This window comes from Hemicordylus capensis, chromosome 5 (assembly GCF_027244095.1).
Source record: "Hemicordylus capensis ecotype Gifberg chromosome 5, rHemCap1.1.pri, whole genome shotgun sequence".
In the NCBI taxonomy this organism is placed as follows: Eukaryota; Metazoa; Chordata; class Lepidosauria; order Squamata; family Cordylidae; genus Hemicordylus; species Hemicordylus capensis.
Window position 1 is genome coordinate 245,948,581 of NC_069661.1, and position 19,588 is coordinate 245,968,168.

The 19,588-nt window shown below is 44.9% G+C and overlaps 1 protein-coding gene across 18 annotated transcripts in view; it reads left to right on the top strand.

The window, feature by feature from the left end:
- The window catches only part of SOX5 (SRY-box transcription factor 5), an 876,032-nt gene that overhangs the window by 741,035 nt on the left and 115,409 nt on the right, over nt 1-19,588 (top strand). For all 18 annotated transcript variants that reach the window (XM_053255253.1, XM_053255257.1, XM_053255255.1 and 15 more), the window contains one exon: nt 16,386-16,532. In XM_053255253.1, coding sequence (XP_053111228.1) covers nt 16,386-16,532 — 147 coding nt within the window. The remainder of the gene's footprint in view (nt 1-16,385; nt 16,533-19,588) is intronic.

Genomic DNA, 19,588 nt, shown 5'->3' on the forward strand with positions numbered 1-19,588 from the left:
TCTATTCTTCAATCCTTGTCTTCTTGGTTCCATGTAATATTCTAATTTTCTGAGATTGTGGATTTGGGGTTTTCATGAGCTGTACGCCATGATCATCACAATTATAACAAATTAAGGCTTGACTTATCTCGCTTTGCATGTAATGCGTCTGTCTCATATATCAGTTTCACCTTTTAATTTGCATTACTGAAATTAATGGACTTTTGCACAATATTCTAATTTTCCGAGTTTCACCTGTAGGTGGGGGGCCGGGTGGTAGTGGGGATGTGGAGTGGGGATGCCACGCAGTGCTCCTCTGCTGGGCTGCTCCTCCACTGGGTGTGGTTGCTGGGCTTGACCTCTCAGCCCAGCAGCCCTTGAGAACTACGAGGAGCTTCCTCACAGTTCTCATGGGGACGCCATTACTCGTGAGAATGGACAGCATCCTCACAAGAACTGCGAGGAAGCTCATTGCAGTTCTCAGGGGCCGCTGGGCTGAGAGGTCAAGCCCAGCAGCCACTCCCAAGTCCCACTCCGGCAGGGTGGAGTTGCACAGTGTGGCATCCCCACTCCTACCTGTCCCCTGTCCATTGTTGCGGCGGCAGCCTGCGCAGATGACCACCGCTACCAGCACTACTCAGAGCTGCCCCTCAGGCAGCGGAGGACCAGGATAGATCTCTGTGGCCTGGTCCTAAGAGCACCTCTGAGTAGTTTGATAAGCAAATAGAGTTTCAAATAGAATTCCCTCTTTCCAGGGTTGTTGTTGCATAGTAGCCAGTTGTAAACTTTCTTTCACTAATCTGTTCATTTATTCCACTAAGCCATCCCCTCAAGGATGGTACATGGAAAGAATCTTGTGTTTTATCCCATGTTTATGCAAGTATTGCTCCATTTCAAATGACGTAAGCTGTGTCCCATTGTCAATCACTAGATCTTTAGGAAGACCTTGCCTCTCAAAAACTGCAGCCATGAACTGGATCACCTCGTTTGCCGTAATGTTGTTGGGAAATGAAACTTCTGGCCACCTGGAATAGTAATCACCCATCTCTGTAACAAATCTTTGTTTTGTGGGTGGCTATCAAAAGGCCCCATTATATCCAAAGCAAGATTTCCCCAGGGACCATTGGGATACTCTGCTGGAGTCAAAGGGGTGGTAAAAATATTTTGTGATTTGTCACATACAGCACAAGCCATGCAGTGCCTGATTACATTTTCAATGTGTTTATCCATACCTGGCCACCAAAAATGTCCTCCGATTCTCCTTTTAGTCAAGCTCATGCCCAGGTGACCATTATGGGCCATTTTGATCACTTTTGCTTGTAAGAAGGTTGGCACCACCAAACAATCAGTCCTCAGTACCAGCTCATTGAGAAGAGAAAGCCACTCGCTACGTGCATGTGTGGTTGAAGATGTTCAAGTATCCTCTTTTTGCATGGCCATCTGTTAGTTAAGTAAGGTTTAAATTCAGTAAGCACTTGGTCAATACTGAGGACCACTTTCCATTCAGAAGACGTGATCAGTCCATGAGTGGATGAAGCTATGTGTGCAATTCCTACTCCTTCATCCTGGGATCTCCTCTTGGCCTGGAAGTGGTACTCGAGATAAGCAATCTGCAGTTGTATTCTGAATACCTGACAGATATTCCACTTGGAAATCAGAGTCCATGTCTAGTGATCCATTTGGCTGCTATTGAGGTTGCTCAGCTTTATGCCCAAGTAGTAAATAAAGCAGATAGGTCTGACCGTAAAGTGAATTTTCTGCCCCACAAGTAAATCCTGAAGTGTCTCTCTGCCCAGGAACATGCTAGAGCTTCTTTTCAATGACAGATTACATTTTCTTAGATGCAGTAAGCACTCTGGAAGCAAAGGCAACTGTAACTTCCCTGTCCCCCTTTTTGCTGGGTCAAGACAGCACCCAAACCATATTCAGATGCATCAGTGGTTACAATAGTGTGCCTGTCGGTGTCAAAAGAAGTGAGAGCAGGGCTGTCAGCAATGGCCGATTTGGTAGTCTGAAAACTAGCCTTTCAAGATGTATCCCAGTTAAATGCAACATTCTTTTTTAAAAGAAAATGCAATTGAGCAACTTTTGAGGCAAATTGTCTAGCAAATTTAGAGTAATACTCATGGTCTTCAAAATGATTGATGTGCATCCTTGTTGTGTGGCTCTGGTACTTCCCGAATACCTTTCACGAAGTCTGTTTGGGGATGTATGCCACTCTGAGATATTGTGTGTCCCAAGTATGTCAGCAAGTGTGTGCAAAACTGACATTTCTCTGCAGAGATAGCAAGTCTGTGTTGTTGAAGTTTTCTTCTCTCGGTTTAGCACCATGTTGCTCAATGGTTTTGCCATACACTACTAGTAGTTGTTGGCAGGGGTGTCTCCTATTTTGGACTATCTTCATTTTTTTAAAGTTAGTGTTTATGGTGGTGTCACTTGACAAATAAGTTTCTTTACAAAATCATGCAAATGGAAGAAGATTACATTAATGCTTTTGAAACCAGGAGGATCCAGCTCCATAGCATTTCTATTCAGTTATGTAAACAAATCAGACCTATGCAGTGTAGAAATGCATACCAGCAAATCAGAACAAGACCCACTCGTGTGTGTATTTTTAATGACGGGTCTGTGAATGATATAGAATATGAATGTTGACACAATTCATAGATTCAGAGACTGAAATGTGTCCCTGGTTCCATAGAGTCAATCTGTTGGAGGTCGTTGCTTTTACACCCAGGGCGAAATTGAGCCCATCACGGCACGATGTTTCCATTGCTGTTTTTAATTTCAATTTGGTTTTATTCTCCCTTGTCCCCCACCTACAAATATGAATCCTGTTGGCTCTTAAAGTGATTTTTAATAATATGGTTGTAGTGTGAAGCACATATATCTACTTAATGTTAAAATAGCTAATATTATTTTCCCCCAAAATAATTTAAAAATAGCTATTATGCCACATTCCCGTTTCCCTTGTTAATAGAACAAGAATTCATCTTTAATGTGGCCTCGAAGCCATAATGAGCATTGTTAACATATAATAACAATGCCCCAGGGGAAAGATCTCAAAGGCAGCCTAACCTCCTGGCTGAACTTCTGATGTACTGCAGTGCCATCAGCCCAAGAGCTGTTTCACAATCTTTTGGAGAGTTTAGCAGAATATTGCTGTTTATTATGCAGGTGATGATTATAGATGGTTTAAGGTGCTGGCTCAGGACTGACAACATTTCCTTAAGTACAGAAGGTCAACATTCTAGTAATAGTTCTAAAATCATAAATGTATAACATGACAGTAGCGGTGGAAGGCACCTAGTTTAAACCATAAAACTAAGGGAGGAACAATAGATAAGGGACAGGGCCCCTGTCAAATTAACTCATCTAACTGAGGTCATCACATGTGCAGGGACAAGCAAAATGGGAAATCATTGACATTATTAAAATGGATTCACTGTTGTGAACTGCCTAGAACCTCAGAGATAGGCGGTATATAAATTAAATAAACCATTTCTTCCTCTAACCCAATGAGAGCTCTTAAGATGAGTGTTGGACTTACACTGGGCAGACCTGGATTCCATTCCCCACTCAGCACCTCCCCGTGTAGCCTACTGATATGGACTAATAACCATCCTGAACCCCTTGGTAGAACCATGGGATAGGAATGTGGTAAGTACATAAATTAATATGAATACATGTGTCAAGTTCAGATGACCACTGGCAAGTCCCAAAGCCAGGAGGATGTCAGTAGAATGTTTGGGACCATGAACGCATGTTCCTGGCAGGTGTGTCATGGTTCACTGCCCAGGTCTGGTTTCCATGCCGTCCACCTGACCTTCTGCCTGACTTCATCTTCCCACTTGGAACTGTTAATTAATTAATTAATTGATTGATTAATTAATTAATTGTTAAATTTATATACCACCTTTCATTAAAACAATCATAAGGCGGTTCACATAGAAAAAGTTAAAACAAGACTATAAAATTACACAATTAAAATATGCTAAAAACAGATCTAATTAAAAAAATTAAAATACATACAGTTGGGTGTATTTGGGTGGAGGTAGTTGGCTGGAGGAAATTGGCAGAATGTCGGTCGGACATCACAGGAACTGGACTTGGGCAGGTTTGCGCAATGTGTCCGCCGAGAACGCATGCTTGCAGTTCCCAACATTCTACATTTTCCTGGCTTCAGGACTTCCCAGCTGTCATCTGAACCTACCCATAGTAACCATCTCATTTTAGGGGAAAGTTTGGATTCCTTTCAGATAATAGGGTTGCTCAATAGCCCACGTGTTCCTGGTGTGACCATTAACACCAGATACCATCAATAACCACTATTTGGGACTGAAAATCGAAACATTCCAGATTCTTCAGAGCTTTGCCCTTGACCTACCAGATCTGATCAGGCTTAACCAAATCATTCTGCTATGACTCCAACACATAGCTGTCAAATTTTGTCATGACACCATCCCTGATCTGCCTTATGTTGCCCTGGCTCTGCTCATCACTTTCCAGGTTTTTCTGGGCTACACCCATGTGCTACTCAGCAGATCAGGGTTAAGTTTTTAATTTTTTAAAATTTAAATTCAAAGTTAATGACTGCATTTGATTATCAGACAGATATCCACACAGGTGGAATTTCTGGATCTGACATCTGGATCTCATAAGGGATGATTGTAAGGATCCATCTGGATGCTATCTGCATGGCTTGCAGTTGCAAATATTTGTATCATGTGGCAGAAAGGTCTTGCAGCTGAAGGCATGAAAAGCAGGTCTAGGTTGTCTAGCAGCTAGGGGAGAAGCAAGGGAAACCTAAGTTGCAGGCAGCTGTTAACCAACATAATGTCCAGTTGTGAGCATCCTCCAAAATCATGATAATTTATCAGGAACCCATACCAGGTTTCAGGAAATGACTGGGTTTCAAAAGGAACTAGGGGACTGAGAGCCTAAGTTTTGTTCCACAGATTCTATCACCTGTAGGATATAAAGCAGGTAATTTTGAATACAAGCAGAGAATCTGAAAAGAGAGCTATAAGGCTATAAGTATTAGGGGTGTGCAATTCGGGTTTTCGGCGATTCGGTTTGGGACCCGAACCGAATCACCCCCGTTCTGTTCTGTGCCCGAATATGGGCTACCCGAATCACCCCTGATTCGGTTCAGATTCGGATTAAATCCCAAACTGAATCGATTTGGGTAAAAAAACTGGTCCCAGGAGCAAAATTGTGGGGTGGGGTGGTAGTGCCCAATGGGTCAAGGCTACCATCCAGATTTCAGGGGGATTTGTCAAAGGGCTGATTTTTGGTGAATTTTTGAAGTTTTAGTGTCTTTGGGGCAGATAGGGGGCATAAAGTGGGATCTGGGTCAAAAGAGTGGGGTGGGGTGGTAGTGCCTAATAGGTGGAGGTTACAACCCCAATTGCAGAGGTATTGGGCAAAGGGCTGATTTTTGGTGAATTTCTGAAGTTTATGCGTCTTTAAGGTTTTCCCCCATGAAGGGTTTATTGCTTCATGTCGGGGGGAAAGGGGTGTCCTAGTGCCAGGTGGGGTTGGTGGTAGTGCCGGGTAGGGGCAAGGAATCTACCTGAATTTTTTCAAAGGATTTGGGCAGAGGGCTGATTTTTGGCGAATTGTTGAAGTTCACACGTCTTTAAGGTTTTTCCTCATAAGTTATAATGGAGCTTTCAGCAGCCCCATAAGTGCACTTGGGGGGTGCTGGGGTGGCCCAGAGCGAGTGGTGGTGTAGTGCACATAGGGTGCCAACCACCCCCATTGGTTTCTAACCCATGGGGTACAGGGTTCTGTTGTTTCAGAGGTTTTCTGAGTGTGAATTCTATGATAGCAAATTAGAGTGGATTCATGGTGTCTCATTGAAAATCTCATTTGCTATCATAGAATCCACACTCAGAAAACCTCAGAAACAACAGAACCCTGCACCCCATGGGTTAGAAACCCATGGGGGTGGTTGGCACCCTATGTGCACTACACCACCACTCGCTCTGGGCCACCCCAGCACCCCCTAAGTGCACTTATGGGGCTGATGAAAGCTCCATTATAACTTATTATGAGGAAAAACCTTAAAGACGCAAAAACTTCAACAATTAACCAAAAATCAGCCCTCTGCCCAAATCCTTTGAAAAAATTCAGGTAGCTTCCTTGCCCCAACCCGGCACTACCTCCAACCCCACCCCACTCTAGGACACCCCTTTCCCCCCAATGTAAAGCGATACACCCTTCATGGGGAACACCTTAAAGACGCGTAAACTTCAGAAATTCACCAAAAATCAGCCCTCTGCCCAATCACTCTGAAATTGGGGTGGTAGCCTCCACCCATTAGGCACTACCAAACCACCCCACCCTTTTGGCACAGATCCCACGTTATGCCCCTATCTGCCCCAAAGACACTAAAACTTCAGAAATTCACCAAAATGCAGCCCTTTGCCCAATCCCTCTGCAATTGGGGTGGTAACCTCCACCCATTGGGCACTACCACCCACCCCGCTATTTTGCCCCTGGCACCCGAAATTCGAGCAGACATCACATCCGACCTTTTTGCATTTGTGTCAATGGGATGCAAAAAGGCAGGAAATTCAAATAGATGTTATAGCTCAAAACGGAGGGGGGGAAAGAAGGCAAAAAAAATGGAGGTCCGAATCACCCGAATTTTCGGGTGATTCGGCTCGTGCCCGAAATTTCTTGGATCTTTTCGTGGGTGATTCGGTTCGGCCCTGAATCACCCGAAATTTGCTGTTTCGGGCACAGATCGTTCTATGCCCAAAACATTTTGCACATCCCTAATAAGTACTAAACAGATAGCCACCTAATGGCACAGCAGGGAAATGACTTGATTATCAAGCCAGAGTTTGCCGGTTCGAATCCCCACTGGTATGTTTCCCAGATTATGGGAAACACCTATTTTGGCCAGCAGCGATATTGGAAGATGCTGAAAGGCATAATCTCATACTGCGTGGGATATGGCAATGGTAAACCCCTCCTGTATTCTACCAAAGACAACCACAGGGCTCTGTGAGTGCCAGGAGTTGACACTGACTCGACAGCACACTTACTTTACTAAACATATAGTTGGGCTGTGCATAACAAGGTAAAGAAAAAACACTCTGGCATCTTGGGGGAAAAGGATATTGATGGTGCTATGGAGAATATTGATGGCAGAGGAGAATGGAATTAAGTTGGATTTTGTGTCAGTTCATTTTCTTACAAATCACTAGAACAGCACTGGCTTCTGCATTTAAGGAAAATGGTTTTCTGAGTTTATAATATGCACGAAGATTAGTCGACAGGAAGGGTACAAAAACTGGCATGCCTAGGACAGACGTACTTCAGTTTTTTATTTACTTCTTTCATCATTGGAATTCTTATGATTAAAGAGTGTATTAAAACTAGTCGGCAATTCTATACACAGTTACTTGGAAGTAAGTCCTATTAAATTCAATGAGACTTGCTTCTGATTAGACATGAAGGCTATTGCTTAGTGGCAAATCACCTGCTTTGCATGCAGCAGGTCCCTTGTTCAGTCCTTGGCAACTCCAGGTAGAGCTGGAAAGGATCCCTGCCTGAAACTCTGCAGAGGTGCTGACAGTCAGTGTAGACAACAGTACTGAGCGACATGCACTAGGGGTGTGCAGAACCGGTTCAAATCAAACAGAGTTCGATTCAAACCAGCCCAGTTCGAACTCAGACTGAACTGGACTAACAACAACAACAACAAAAGGCAGCCAGTCTGAGTTTGAACCTAACTGGGCCCGGTCCAATATGGACCATTTTGACCTGGTTTGAAGGTCTATGCTTGTAAAGGGGAATCCAGTGAGGATTCCCCTCTACCAGCAAAGGGAAATCTTGCCTTTAAAAGGGTTCTAAGGGCAGTGGAGGGGCGGAGAGACGGCCCGTTAGCAGCGGCACCTCCTCTAACTCCTGCTGACTCCCACCACCACCCCACAAGCAGTGTGGTCCACACAGCGGGCTGGGCAGCATCCCAGTGGAGACTGGAATCGGCCTGCTGTGTGGGCCATTCTGCTGGGAGGTACCACCAGCAGAGTATAGAGGAGCCACTTCTGCTCTGCCAGCACCACTGGTAAGTCCCCTCTCTCCACCCCCACCCCTACCCCGCTGCCCTTAGAACACTTTTAAAAGTGTTCCCAGATTCCCCTTTACAAGCATAGCTCCTCAAACCGGTTCAAATGAATGGACAAATTGAACCACTGACCGGTTCAACCAAACCAGTTTGTGGACCGGTGGTTCAGTTCAAATTCAAATCAAACCACCAAAACTGATTCCGTGCACACTCCTAAGATCAATGAGTTTGACTCGATATAAAGTTTCTAGATTCTTTCAGAGAATCCTAGGATCCCATCCCAGCAACCAGGTTTACATAGTTCACCGTAAATTGGCCATTGGTCCACCAGCTAGATCATGTTCAAGTTTCTGCTACCTGTGGTGTATGATATGTGTGCCTTTTCCCAGGGATTATGTTAATTATCAGTTGACTTCAGGGATTATGATAGTCCCTATCAGTTGCCTTATAAATTATGTTGAATATCGAAGATGGGACCTGTGACTGAATTACACTTCAGTCACAGGTCCTACCTTTGTTCTGCTTGGTGTTATCACATTGGTGGGTTCTAATGAAGCCAATATTACCAAGGCTGTTTGTAACTATATGCATATCCATATAGTACTTTGATATGCATTTCGGTAGTACTTTGGGAGCAGCTACAGAAGAGGTGGCAACTATACATGTACATAAGATATGTAAGCTGAGTCTTCCAAGAGTTAGGATGACCACTAAAATGTTCATGAAGACTTGGCTTAACATCTGACTTTGCATTCTATTTCTGGGCAGTGTCGCTCAGCATCACAAAACAGTCCGGCCCTTCCTCTCCCCGCCCCGCCAAGCAGCCATTTGAAACAAATGTTGCAAATTAAATTGGCTCTAGATCTACTTATTTAATACTGCAAGTTCTGTCTTCGCCATTAGGAAAAGCACTCAAGACATGGAGAACGTACACTTATGGGAAGATGGCAAAATACAGCTTGTGTTTCACTGCATCGCTCTGCCATAGAGACTGTTGGCAGCATCCCTAGAGCATAGAATTAATCCAAATTTTGGAGCTCTCAATTATAGACCTTTGAGTAGACACGGTCCTTTGTTTGATTGCTTGAGGGTGCCATAACTTTTCATTCTCTAAATAGTTGTCAGTTAAGCATCTTGATTCACAGCATGCGGTCATTCCAGTGTCCTTTCCTGGTCTTGAGCCAGACGTTGTCCTGCCCTGGAATGATTAAATTTGAACAGACAGATTCAATAATGTCAAAGTTCAATCTTGTCTAAAAATATTAACATGCTGCGCCCCATCCTGCATATTGTACATTTCATTCCGCGTTACAAGGCATGGCAGGTCTGCAAGAAGAATGTCATTGACTAAACAAGGAGGGATGAGCCCAGGCAATTCAATCCAAGTGATGTCACATCTTGGAACTAGTTCATCCTTGGGTAGCCTTAGGCCTTTCAAGGAGGGTTGCCAGCTGACTAGGGAAGAAAACCAACCTGGCCAGCTTTGTGACCTCTGGGCCTCTTGCCACTTTTTTTTTTTTTTTTTTTTGCATGAAAGCCAGAAATTGGGTTTGGTTGCAAGAATATTTTAAGTGAAAGCCAGTTGCATCATTTTCACATAGTGTGCATGCTTAAACTATGTAGATCAGGCATCCCCAAACTGCGGCCCTCCAGATGTTGCTGAACTACAACTCCCAGCATACCCAGACACAATAAATTGTGGCTAGGGATGCTGGGAGTTGTAGTTCAGCAACATCTGGAGGGCCGCAGTTTGGGGATGCCTGATGTAAATGATGCTTGCATACCAGGACACCAGGTTGTGGAACTCGGCCCCATTTGAAATGGCAGATTGCATGTACCTATTCCTCCATCACCATCAGCAAAAGGCTGTGTACAGTGGAGGAAGGCAGAGTGGGTGGTATCAGGCTCCTAGGCCAAAGTCAGTTGGATACTGTGGGCAAGAAGGCTAAAAGGAAGCTACAGGCCAGAGACAAAGGGGGAGAAAGTTGGCAAGCAGGAAGTGTGAGGGCAGAAATCTGGATGTATAGAGGTAGGACCAGGTGCCCCATCTCTAGCAAGAAATTGCCCAGATTGAGTGGTCAGCAGATCTGCAAGTTTTCATATCCTTCCTAAGGATCTGATTGAGTCCAGCAGCACCGGATTTCAAAGACTAAAAGGACCATGATCTGCTTGGTCAAAGACTTGACTGTAGTTGTAGTTCTCTCTTCCAACCAGCAGCCCCTGTTGCTCAGAGAGCCACTGTCTGGTCAGCAGGCCTCCCAGCTGAAGTCCCATAGTGCCTGACAGATGCTGGTTTTGGTGGTGGTAATGGCAGGTGTGGGGAGTACTCTCACACTTCCTTGTATCCACCCCACACAGTGACCCACACATTCATCCACACACACTCTGGCACTGCCCTAGCACCAGAGTCTTCAAGATCAGAAGTTAGCAACCTAATTTACAAGCCCTTGTGTGTGCTGAGGGAGAGTGCAGGGAGTTGGACTTCTAATGGAGCATCTTGGGTAGGCGATCACCAAAATTTTGCCAAAAGAGTTGTTCAAAGCAATTTGCGGGGTCGGGGAGAAGCTGAAAGACCATTTAGAACCTGGGAACAAGGTTGTGGCACATCCCTAGTCTTAGGCTGCCTGAAGTTTAATAGCCATGCATTTATTATGCTCCAAAGGAAAAATAGAGAAGGGTGTTAGTCTATTTGGGCCAGTTGCTGAATCTAGTCAGGTGAGTGAGGCTGCTGTGACTATCAGCTTCCTGGTGGAACAAGGAAACCATGGGAACCTCCCCCCCACACAACCCCATGTAGCTAGCATATTTCCATAAGGCTCTGGTAAAAAAAATAGAGTGGGGGAAAACCCACTCAGGATAGTTACTTTCAAGAACTTTATTCTGACTCACCAGGAAGCAAATTAATGCCCCATGTACTCTAGGCCAGGGATCCTCAACGTTGGGCCCCCAGATGTTCTTGGACTTCAACTCCCATAATCCCCAGGCCCAGTGGCCTTTGGCTGGGGATTATGGGAGTTGAAGTCCAAGAACATTGGGGGGCCTAATGTTGAGGATCCCTGCTCTAGGCTAAGAACCCCTGATCTAACCCAATATGCCTACTCAGAGTAGACAGTGAGGCTGTTCACACGAGCAGCCCTACCTGGTAAGGCTGCTCATGTGAAGCTCCAGGATTGTCGCCGTTCCTGGTGCTGCCTGCTGGGTAGCCCAGAAATCCCCCCTGAGTTATTACCCAGGTAGAAAGGCATGAGCACGCTCTTCTACCACGGATCCTGGTTGTGTATCTGCTTGGGCTGCCTACAGCCCAAACAGACACAAAGCTGGGTGCCTGGAGTGCCCAGCTTGAGGGGGGAAACCCCAGTGCACCAAGGTGCATTGTGGGATTTCTGAAGGCCAGACAGCATTTCCCCAGCCTCCAAAATACCATGCCACTCACCACAGCAGTGATCATTTACATGGTGGTGGGATCAGGAAGATCATTTGGGGGAAGGTAGGTATACTTTTGCCTTCCTCCCATCCCAGTCCTCCCTAGCCATCAGGGATTTCGGTCATGTGAATAAACTTATTGGCTCTCCAGAATCTCAGGCTGAATTCTCTCTCGTCCTGCTGTCCTCTTAAATTGAAATGATGTGGGCCGAACCTGAGTCTTTCTGTATTCAAAGCAGGCAATCTTTCACTGAGCTATGGGCTCATGACCTTGCCTGGGGGCTCTCGGGAGCCTGGGTTTTAACCTGTCCTAGGAACTGTACTAAGGGCATCTGGGGTGAAAGACATCTCTGGGTTACAGGTGTCACAGAGGGAGAAACACATATGTAGCCCACCCACCCCCCACCCACCCCACACACACTTTCTTTGAAAGTTATTGGAAATCTGTGAGGGTCTTGCATCCTCCCTGGTCACCTTGAAATGCTGTTCCAGACTCATTTTTGGAATTTACATGCTGTGTTTAGCATTCCGTAGCCTGCTGCCCTCAAACCTTCAGTGCTGTGCTAAAGTAAACAGTCAATGTTAAAAGAAGATCACCTAATCACAACAATACCTGATCATACCGTTGATCATGGTATGGCTGTGTCTTTGTCCTTGCTCTGTTTGTTATCCTGCCCATCATGGTTATACTTAGCATTGCAATGGTAAACTTCTTCAGCAGATGTGTGTAATATTGTTCACCTTGTCCTTTAAATAATGGGTTAAAGCATGTTGCTGATACATAGCCCATTTTTCTAACCCATTACCCTACCCTACGAGTATTTCAGGCTGCAGCAACTTACTATATATCTTGCCACTATTTAGTTAGTTTGCATCCCGTTTCATTCCCCTTCTGATTTCTTTTTTTCTTTTTCTTTTTCCTGAACAGTTTCACCTTAGGGTCATTTCACACATTACATAAGAAGATAAGAACAGCGCTGCTGGATCAGGCCCAAGGCCCATCTAGTCCAGCATCCTGTTTCGCACAGTAGCCCACCAGATGCCATTAGAAGCCTACAGGCAGGAGCTGAGGGCATGCCCTCTCTCCTGCTGTTACTCCCCTGCAACTGGTACTATTCAGAGGCATCTTGCCTTTGAGCTGGAGGTGGCCTATAGCCCTCCGGCTATTAGCCATTGATAGAGCTCTTCTCCATGAAGTTATCCAAGCCCCTCTTAAAGCCATCCAGGTTGTTGGCTGTCACCACATCTTGTGGCAGAGAATTCCTCAAGTTGATTATGTGTTGTGTGAAAAAATACTTCTGTTTTCTGGTCCTAAATTTCATGGCAATCAATTTCATGGGATGACCCTTGGTTCTAGTGTTATGTGAGAGGGATAAGCATTTCTCTCTATCTGCTTTCTCCACACCATGCATAATTTTATAGACCTCTATCATGTCTCCCCTCAGTCATCTTTTTTCTAAACTAAATCACCCCAGGCGTTGTAGCCTTGCCTCATAAGAAAGGTGCTCTAGGCCAGAGTTTAACCTTGGGCCCCCATATGTTGTTGGACTACAACTCCCAGAATCCCCAGCCACAAAGGCCATGTCTGGGGATTCTGGGGGTTGTAGTCCAAGAATATCTGGGGGCCCAAGGTTAAGAAACCCTGCTCTAGGTCCCTGATCATCTTGGTTGCCTTCTTTTGCACCTTTTCCAGTTCTACATGTTTTTTAAGTGTACACTTAATATTTTTTAAGTATGCTCCTAAAAATGTAGACATGTGAATATGTGACACAGTGGTGTTTGAAGACTCTGTAGTATACAGGAACATTAATCAGAGACTCAACGTTGTCTGTAGCTCCTTTCCAAGGGTATACTCGTTGGCAAAGCCAGGTTGATTGCTGTATAATGCATTCATTTTATTGAGGGTTCTTAAAGTGAGGTCCTAGGTTACAGCAGAGCTGCTTGCAATAGCTAAATTCCTTTGGGGTTCAGATTTTGAGTAAATCTTATTTGGGATATAAATTTAAATAAGTAGAAAAATAAGGGGAGTTTGGGAAATATAATAGCACTTAGCAATAGCAATAGCACTTACATTTATATACCGCTCTATAGCTGGAAGCTCTCTAAGCGGTTTACAATGATTTAGCATATTACCCCCAACATTCTGGGTACTCATTTTACCGACCTCGGAAGGATGGAAGGCTGAGTCAACCTTGAGCCCCTGGTCAGGATCGAACTTGTAACCTTCTGGTTACAGGGCGGCAGTTTTACCACTGCGCCACCAGGGGCTCTTAATATCACTTGAAGAGAGTAGAACAAAAATGAGGATTTTGGAGTGCCTCTTAGATTGTGTCTATTTAGTTCCAAATAATGGAACAAAATATGGAGCCTCAGAGAAAGGGAACAGGAGAGAGAGATCTTGCCTTCAGCCTAAAGCATGCAAGTGCCTTATGCTATCAAAGCAATGCTGGTAGGGCTTTAATAGTTGTGCTGACATGTGAAAGATTGGGCTGTGGTTAGGCATACTCTCGGAACATCAGGACAAGATCACTGCAATATGTTTTATGGTTGCCTTTGAAAAGTATTCAGAAAGTACACCTCAGCTCATCGCTGGCTGGCTGAGAGAGGATCTCAATTCTTCGCCTGCAAATCAGGAAGAACTCAGACCATTTGCCAAGCCAATCTGGGTGGCTTGGAGGAGTTCTCTGCCACTTCATCAGCCCCTCACCTTTCCTTACTGGTCTTGGTGCTGTTGGAGCAATGGGAGAATCAGCAGAGACATCATGCAGGATGGAGGGGAGCTTTCTGAACTCCAAGAATTTCAGGCCTGAGCTCAGATAACTTTCCCAGCATCCCTAGAGTCAAGTGAGTGGCTAAAAAGGCAAAGAGCCTATCACATGTGCAGCCTAACTCAGGCTAGGGCAGACACGGAGATGGATGCAGTGCATTGTGGGATATCCGGAGGCTGGGGTGCATCGTCCTGGTTTCCGAAGACCTACGCTGCTTGGAGCAGCGTGGATTGTCTGGGAGCGTGAGCCACACTCCCAGACAATTGTGAGCATGAACCATTCTCTGGATCGTCTGGGGGGAAGGTGAGTTGGACCCTGCCTTCCACCCCACCCGCCCACCTGCACTCAGATCATGTGCATAGCCCTATAGACTTTTCAATTCCTTCCTTCCTTCCTTAGGGAGACACAGTCTGCTATATCCCTGCTGAGCTTTAGAGACCAACCTACAGCTGTGCTCTTTCAGAATCATTTTAAGTACCATTAAAAAGAATTGTAGCCCTGAGTATTGCTGCTGGTGTTCTCCACTGATTTTGTTGACTTTTGTCTGTAGTTGCTGATTTGTACTGTCTTTTTCTGTTGTGTTTGTGAAATGTTTTAATAGAGAATTTTTGCTTATGAATTACTATATTTATTGTTATCATTAGTAGCAGTAGTAGTGGTATGCACCATCTATATAGGTACATGACAGTTTATGTATATAAACAGGGTCCAGGTCCCTACCAGAAGGGCTTATGATCTAGAAAACAGATAGGTCAGCAAAGGCTGACTTCTAGGTTAAGTTACTCAGTAGTCCTATTCAGGAGTTACTGAGGGGGTTCCCAACCAGTGGTACCCAACCATTGGGTAAACAGGGGCTACCAACCTGTGGTACTCCAGCTGTTGCTGAACTACAACTCCCATCATCACCAGCCCCACAGGGGATGATGGGAGTTGTAGTTTAGCAACATTTGGAGTACCACCATTTGAGAACCCTTGCTCTAAAGGACTACATAGCAATTTCAGTAGGACTTCTGTTGAGTAACATAGTTAGAATATCAGCCAAGTTTAAAAAAACAAACAAACAGGTGAAGGGGGGAGAAATGTCAGTATGGGTAGAAGGGGGAAATGTACTATTATTTTAGTTGCATGTACTTAGTTACAGTAGGGCATGGAAGCTGCTAGGGGGTTGTGCCAAAGACATCATGGGGAAACTTGAAGAAGGTTTTGAAGGAAGAGAGGCAGCATCACATGGGCATTCTGGGAGGCAGTTCCATGCATCGGAGGCAGCAAGGGAGGAAGAGCATAGTCCTCTGAGGGAGGAGTAGACCTTTGAACACCTGAAGGTGGTAGAGCTGGACAACTGAAGGTCACAGGAAAGTGCTGGGATATTTATTTATTTACTTATTTATTTATCAAACTTGTATACCACTTTAAGATATGAGAAAGCAAGGCCACAGTGAGTTTTGAAGGTAAAGATGAAATCTTGATCATAAATATTCAAAGTGACTAAACAATGGTCCAAAAAATAAAATTAAGCATTCATAATTCAAAATAACTCAAATCTAAAGAAACATAACATTAATTAGAGATGAATATAACAACAGCAGCAAATAGAATTTTGAGTGGTGAATTAGGAGAGAGAGAGAAAGAGAGAGAATATTGGCCACCCACTGAAAAAAAGTAGCAAAGGGAAGAGATTGATGTCCCTTGGGAGACCCTGTCTCTCATGCCCACCCACCGCACTTCTAATTTGGTAGGGAGAGGATTTGAGGAACAGAGCCTCAGAAGTAGATCTGGCAGCTTCACATGGGAGGAGGCAATTTTATGCTATTGTCAGCGTCCTTGTATTTAAAAAAAAAAAACATGGATCAAACTGGATCACATGGATAAAAAATGGTGTATAAAGATATACCTTAAATAATATTAGTGGGTGCAGCTTTTCTTACTTCTTTCTAACAAGATGCACCTCCATATTTTTCCTCCTTCTACAGAACTACTAAACATACAGGAACTGCATCCTCCTTTGTAGCTGGTCACCATTCACTTGGGAGGGCATCCTGGTAGGGAGGAGGGTTTCTTCGACTACTGTTGGTTCCCAACCCTGGTGACCTCTTCTTCTTTCCCTCACTTTCTGCCCTTTTCTCCCCCTGCAGCAGTTGTATGCTGCCCAGCTTGCTGCGATGCAAGTATCCCCAGGTGGGAAAATACCCGGCATCCCACAAACCAACATTGGTGCAGCAGTATCGCCTACCAGCATCCATACCGACAAGAGCACAAACAGCCCTCCACCCAAAAGCAAGGTACTGTAAGATGGGCCATCCCAGCTTTGTCATATATGTTAATACCATGTCTGCATGTCTTCTATGTGATTGCCGTACAATGTGGGAGCTTGGAATAGGCTTGGGGGCCATGATTTCCAGATGAACCTAAGCCCCATTACCTCTCATTCTAAAAATTAACTATTACCCACTTCTTTTTTGCTGTACCTATTGTTGACAGTGCATTCCTTTCAGAATACTGAGACATGCTTTCAGCAACTGTAGATAGGGCTGAAGTATAAAGCATTCATGGTTAAGTCATGAGGCCTGACAAAAATATGATCTTCCCTTCCTTCTGTGTCCTCTAGCCTGCTGTCCACATTCTTTCATCACATCACAGTGGATTCCTTGAACTGACACGTGTCTCCGGTTGTTTTAGCCCACCATTTGAGAGCCTCGGATTAAAAATAGCCATCCAATTATATAATGTCACTGATGTAATGATCTATATTATCCCAAGATGAAATTGACTAGTGTGGAGGAGCTAAGTCCTGTTGGGAAAGATGGACATGAAAAACCATCGGAGCATTCTTCATGTGCCATACGTGATCTTGTGTGCAGAAAAAGAACCAGGCCATCTGAGCCAATCTAGGCCTGTGATCCCAACACCTGCTAGAGTGAGACTGGCCAAATTCTTCAGCCAACGGGTGGATGAAACCTCCCCGGCCAAGTTGCCCTGGTGCACAAATTCCTTCCCTAGCCATCACATAGTGATGCAGAGTTGCGTGATATTACAGCTATTAGAAATCCTGGCCATACCATTGTACAGCTGCATGTAGTATGCATGTTACATTAAAGCACACAGGATTTAATGTAATATATGTTACATTAAATGTAATATATGTTACATTGACGCACGCAGGTTTGACCCGCTCGCCCCGCAGACAATTGCTCGGTCATCACAGAGCCGGTGTGAGCAGCAGGGTTTGGGGGCCTCCCGGCAAGTGCATGGTGCCTTCTGGGGAGCCTCCCGATGCTGGGAGGCTTGTTGTAGCCACCCTGTCAGGGGCCTACTACTGAGTCAGTGTGGTGCGAAGCCGCGCTGCAACAACACACAATCACCTCGCACCCGAAACCTGGGTTAGGAGGTGGGCTACCCAGGAGGGTTTGCCGCCGAGCCGCCGTCGGGAGCCACATGACTCCTATTGGTTCTCACACGTGGCTAAAATTGGGTTGGGTGTCCCTAGCCCGATTTTAGCCACACGTGGAAATAGCCTCTTGGACTTCTTTCAGCAGAGAAAGCCTTCTTGTTTCAGACCAAAAGGTCCACCTAGGCCAGCATTCTTTCCCCCACACTGGCCTTCTCCCACTGTTGCTTCTCAGCAATTGGGATTCAGTGCCATGCTGCCTCTGAACATTGATGTTTTCATATAGCCTTCAGGAGTCAGAGCCACTGATGTCTTTCTTGAACTTCCCTAACTCCCTTCTGAAGTCCATAAAATCTAGTGGCCGTCTCCACATCCCACGGCAGTGAATTTCTCAAATTATTAAGTACTTCCCCCTCTCTGAAGTCTACCCAGAATTTGCTGCCAGTCAGTTTTAATATTATGAAAGAGGGAGATAAACTTTCTTTTGATCAGTTTTCTTCACATCCTGTTTAAACAGTACTGGGCGAGATGGACCAGCAGCCTAACCCATTATGTAGCATCTTCATATATTTAGTTGTGCCAGACTCACTTTGAGTTGGAAGAGGCACTTGCATGGATCTGTACATAATTCCACCATTCCCCCATAAAATACTTTAGCGTTCTTTCCTCACTACAGGAAGCCGCTGAAAAGCTGTCAGTCACTGGGCTCATAGCAATCTGCTGCCACCACACACACAAATAACAAGAGAACTCTTTTTCCTTGTGTGCTGCTTACAAGGGGTTTCCTGTATGCTTTCAGCAGCTTGTTAAAGAGATTCCCTGGCCTTAACATCTCAGCATTGGATTGAGCCAAAAGAAATCAACTCTAACAGAATACCTGTTAGGTAGCACAGCATTTGTACCGCTCATGCTAATTCAAAGGCCTACCTGTCATCTTTCTTTCAAAAAAAAAACACACCATACTCCCTACTTGCGGCAATCACACTCTTCTTTCCTTCTTTATTCCCCCAGCTACCCACCACACTTTTCTTAGGTGTTTCAGTGCCTTTTGTCTTATAGTTCTGTCAACAGACACAAACAGAATGTAGATGCAAATGGGGGAGCGGTCCTGGGGATATATATAGGAAGGGGAGATATAGGAAGGGGGCCTCCAAAAGGCTGTAAAATTGTGCAGCATGATCCCTCTGAAGCATGCTGTTTTCAATCTGCTGTGTGCCAGTTGGAGACTCAGAGAGAGAAGGAGGGGGGTGAAGGGAAGGGATAATGCTGAGAAATGATAGAGTGGCTGTGACCTCCAAGCTCAAGCTGGAAATCCAAGACATTGATTTCACTTAGCATTCCTGCTGAGAAATCCGGCAGAGTTCAGTTGTAATAAAAGAACAAGATTCTGTTCTAATGGTAATGGCGTATGACAGACATATCACTTTGTCTGTCCTCCACAACACACGGAGAGGAAAGGGGGGAGGGGGGGAGCTGAATTGAAGAAAGGTCACCTGATCCTCCCGTGGAGTTGGGTGAGTATAGTCCTGAGCTTTGAACTAAAGCACAGCAACACAATTTATTTATCATACAAAGGGAGCCAAAGGGACATTTTTCTGGGAGTCTCTGATGTTGATTAAAAGAAGCCTTTTGAAAGGGGCCCAGAAGAAAATGGTGATTGCAAGGATAGCTCCGAGGACAAAACGGGGCCAGCCAAAGCAGTTTACAGCAGTGGGTCTCAATACATCTGTGTTGGCAGGTTGGGGGGAAGAGAGATATCAGTTTATTTGCTTGTTTTTTCCATTGGATCTCTGTACTCCCAAATTCCTTGTGGCCCATGCTGTAAAGAGACGCTGGCCAGTTGGTTCCACCTGCTTAAGATGCCATGAGATGGATGCTATGTTCTTGTACCTTCTAACGTTTCATAGATGAAAACAGAAGGATGTAACCTCCATGTCCTCACACCTATGA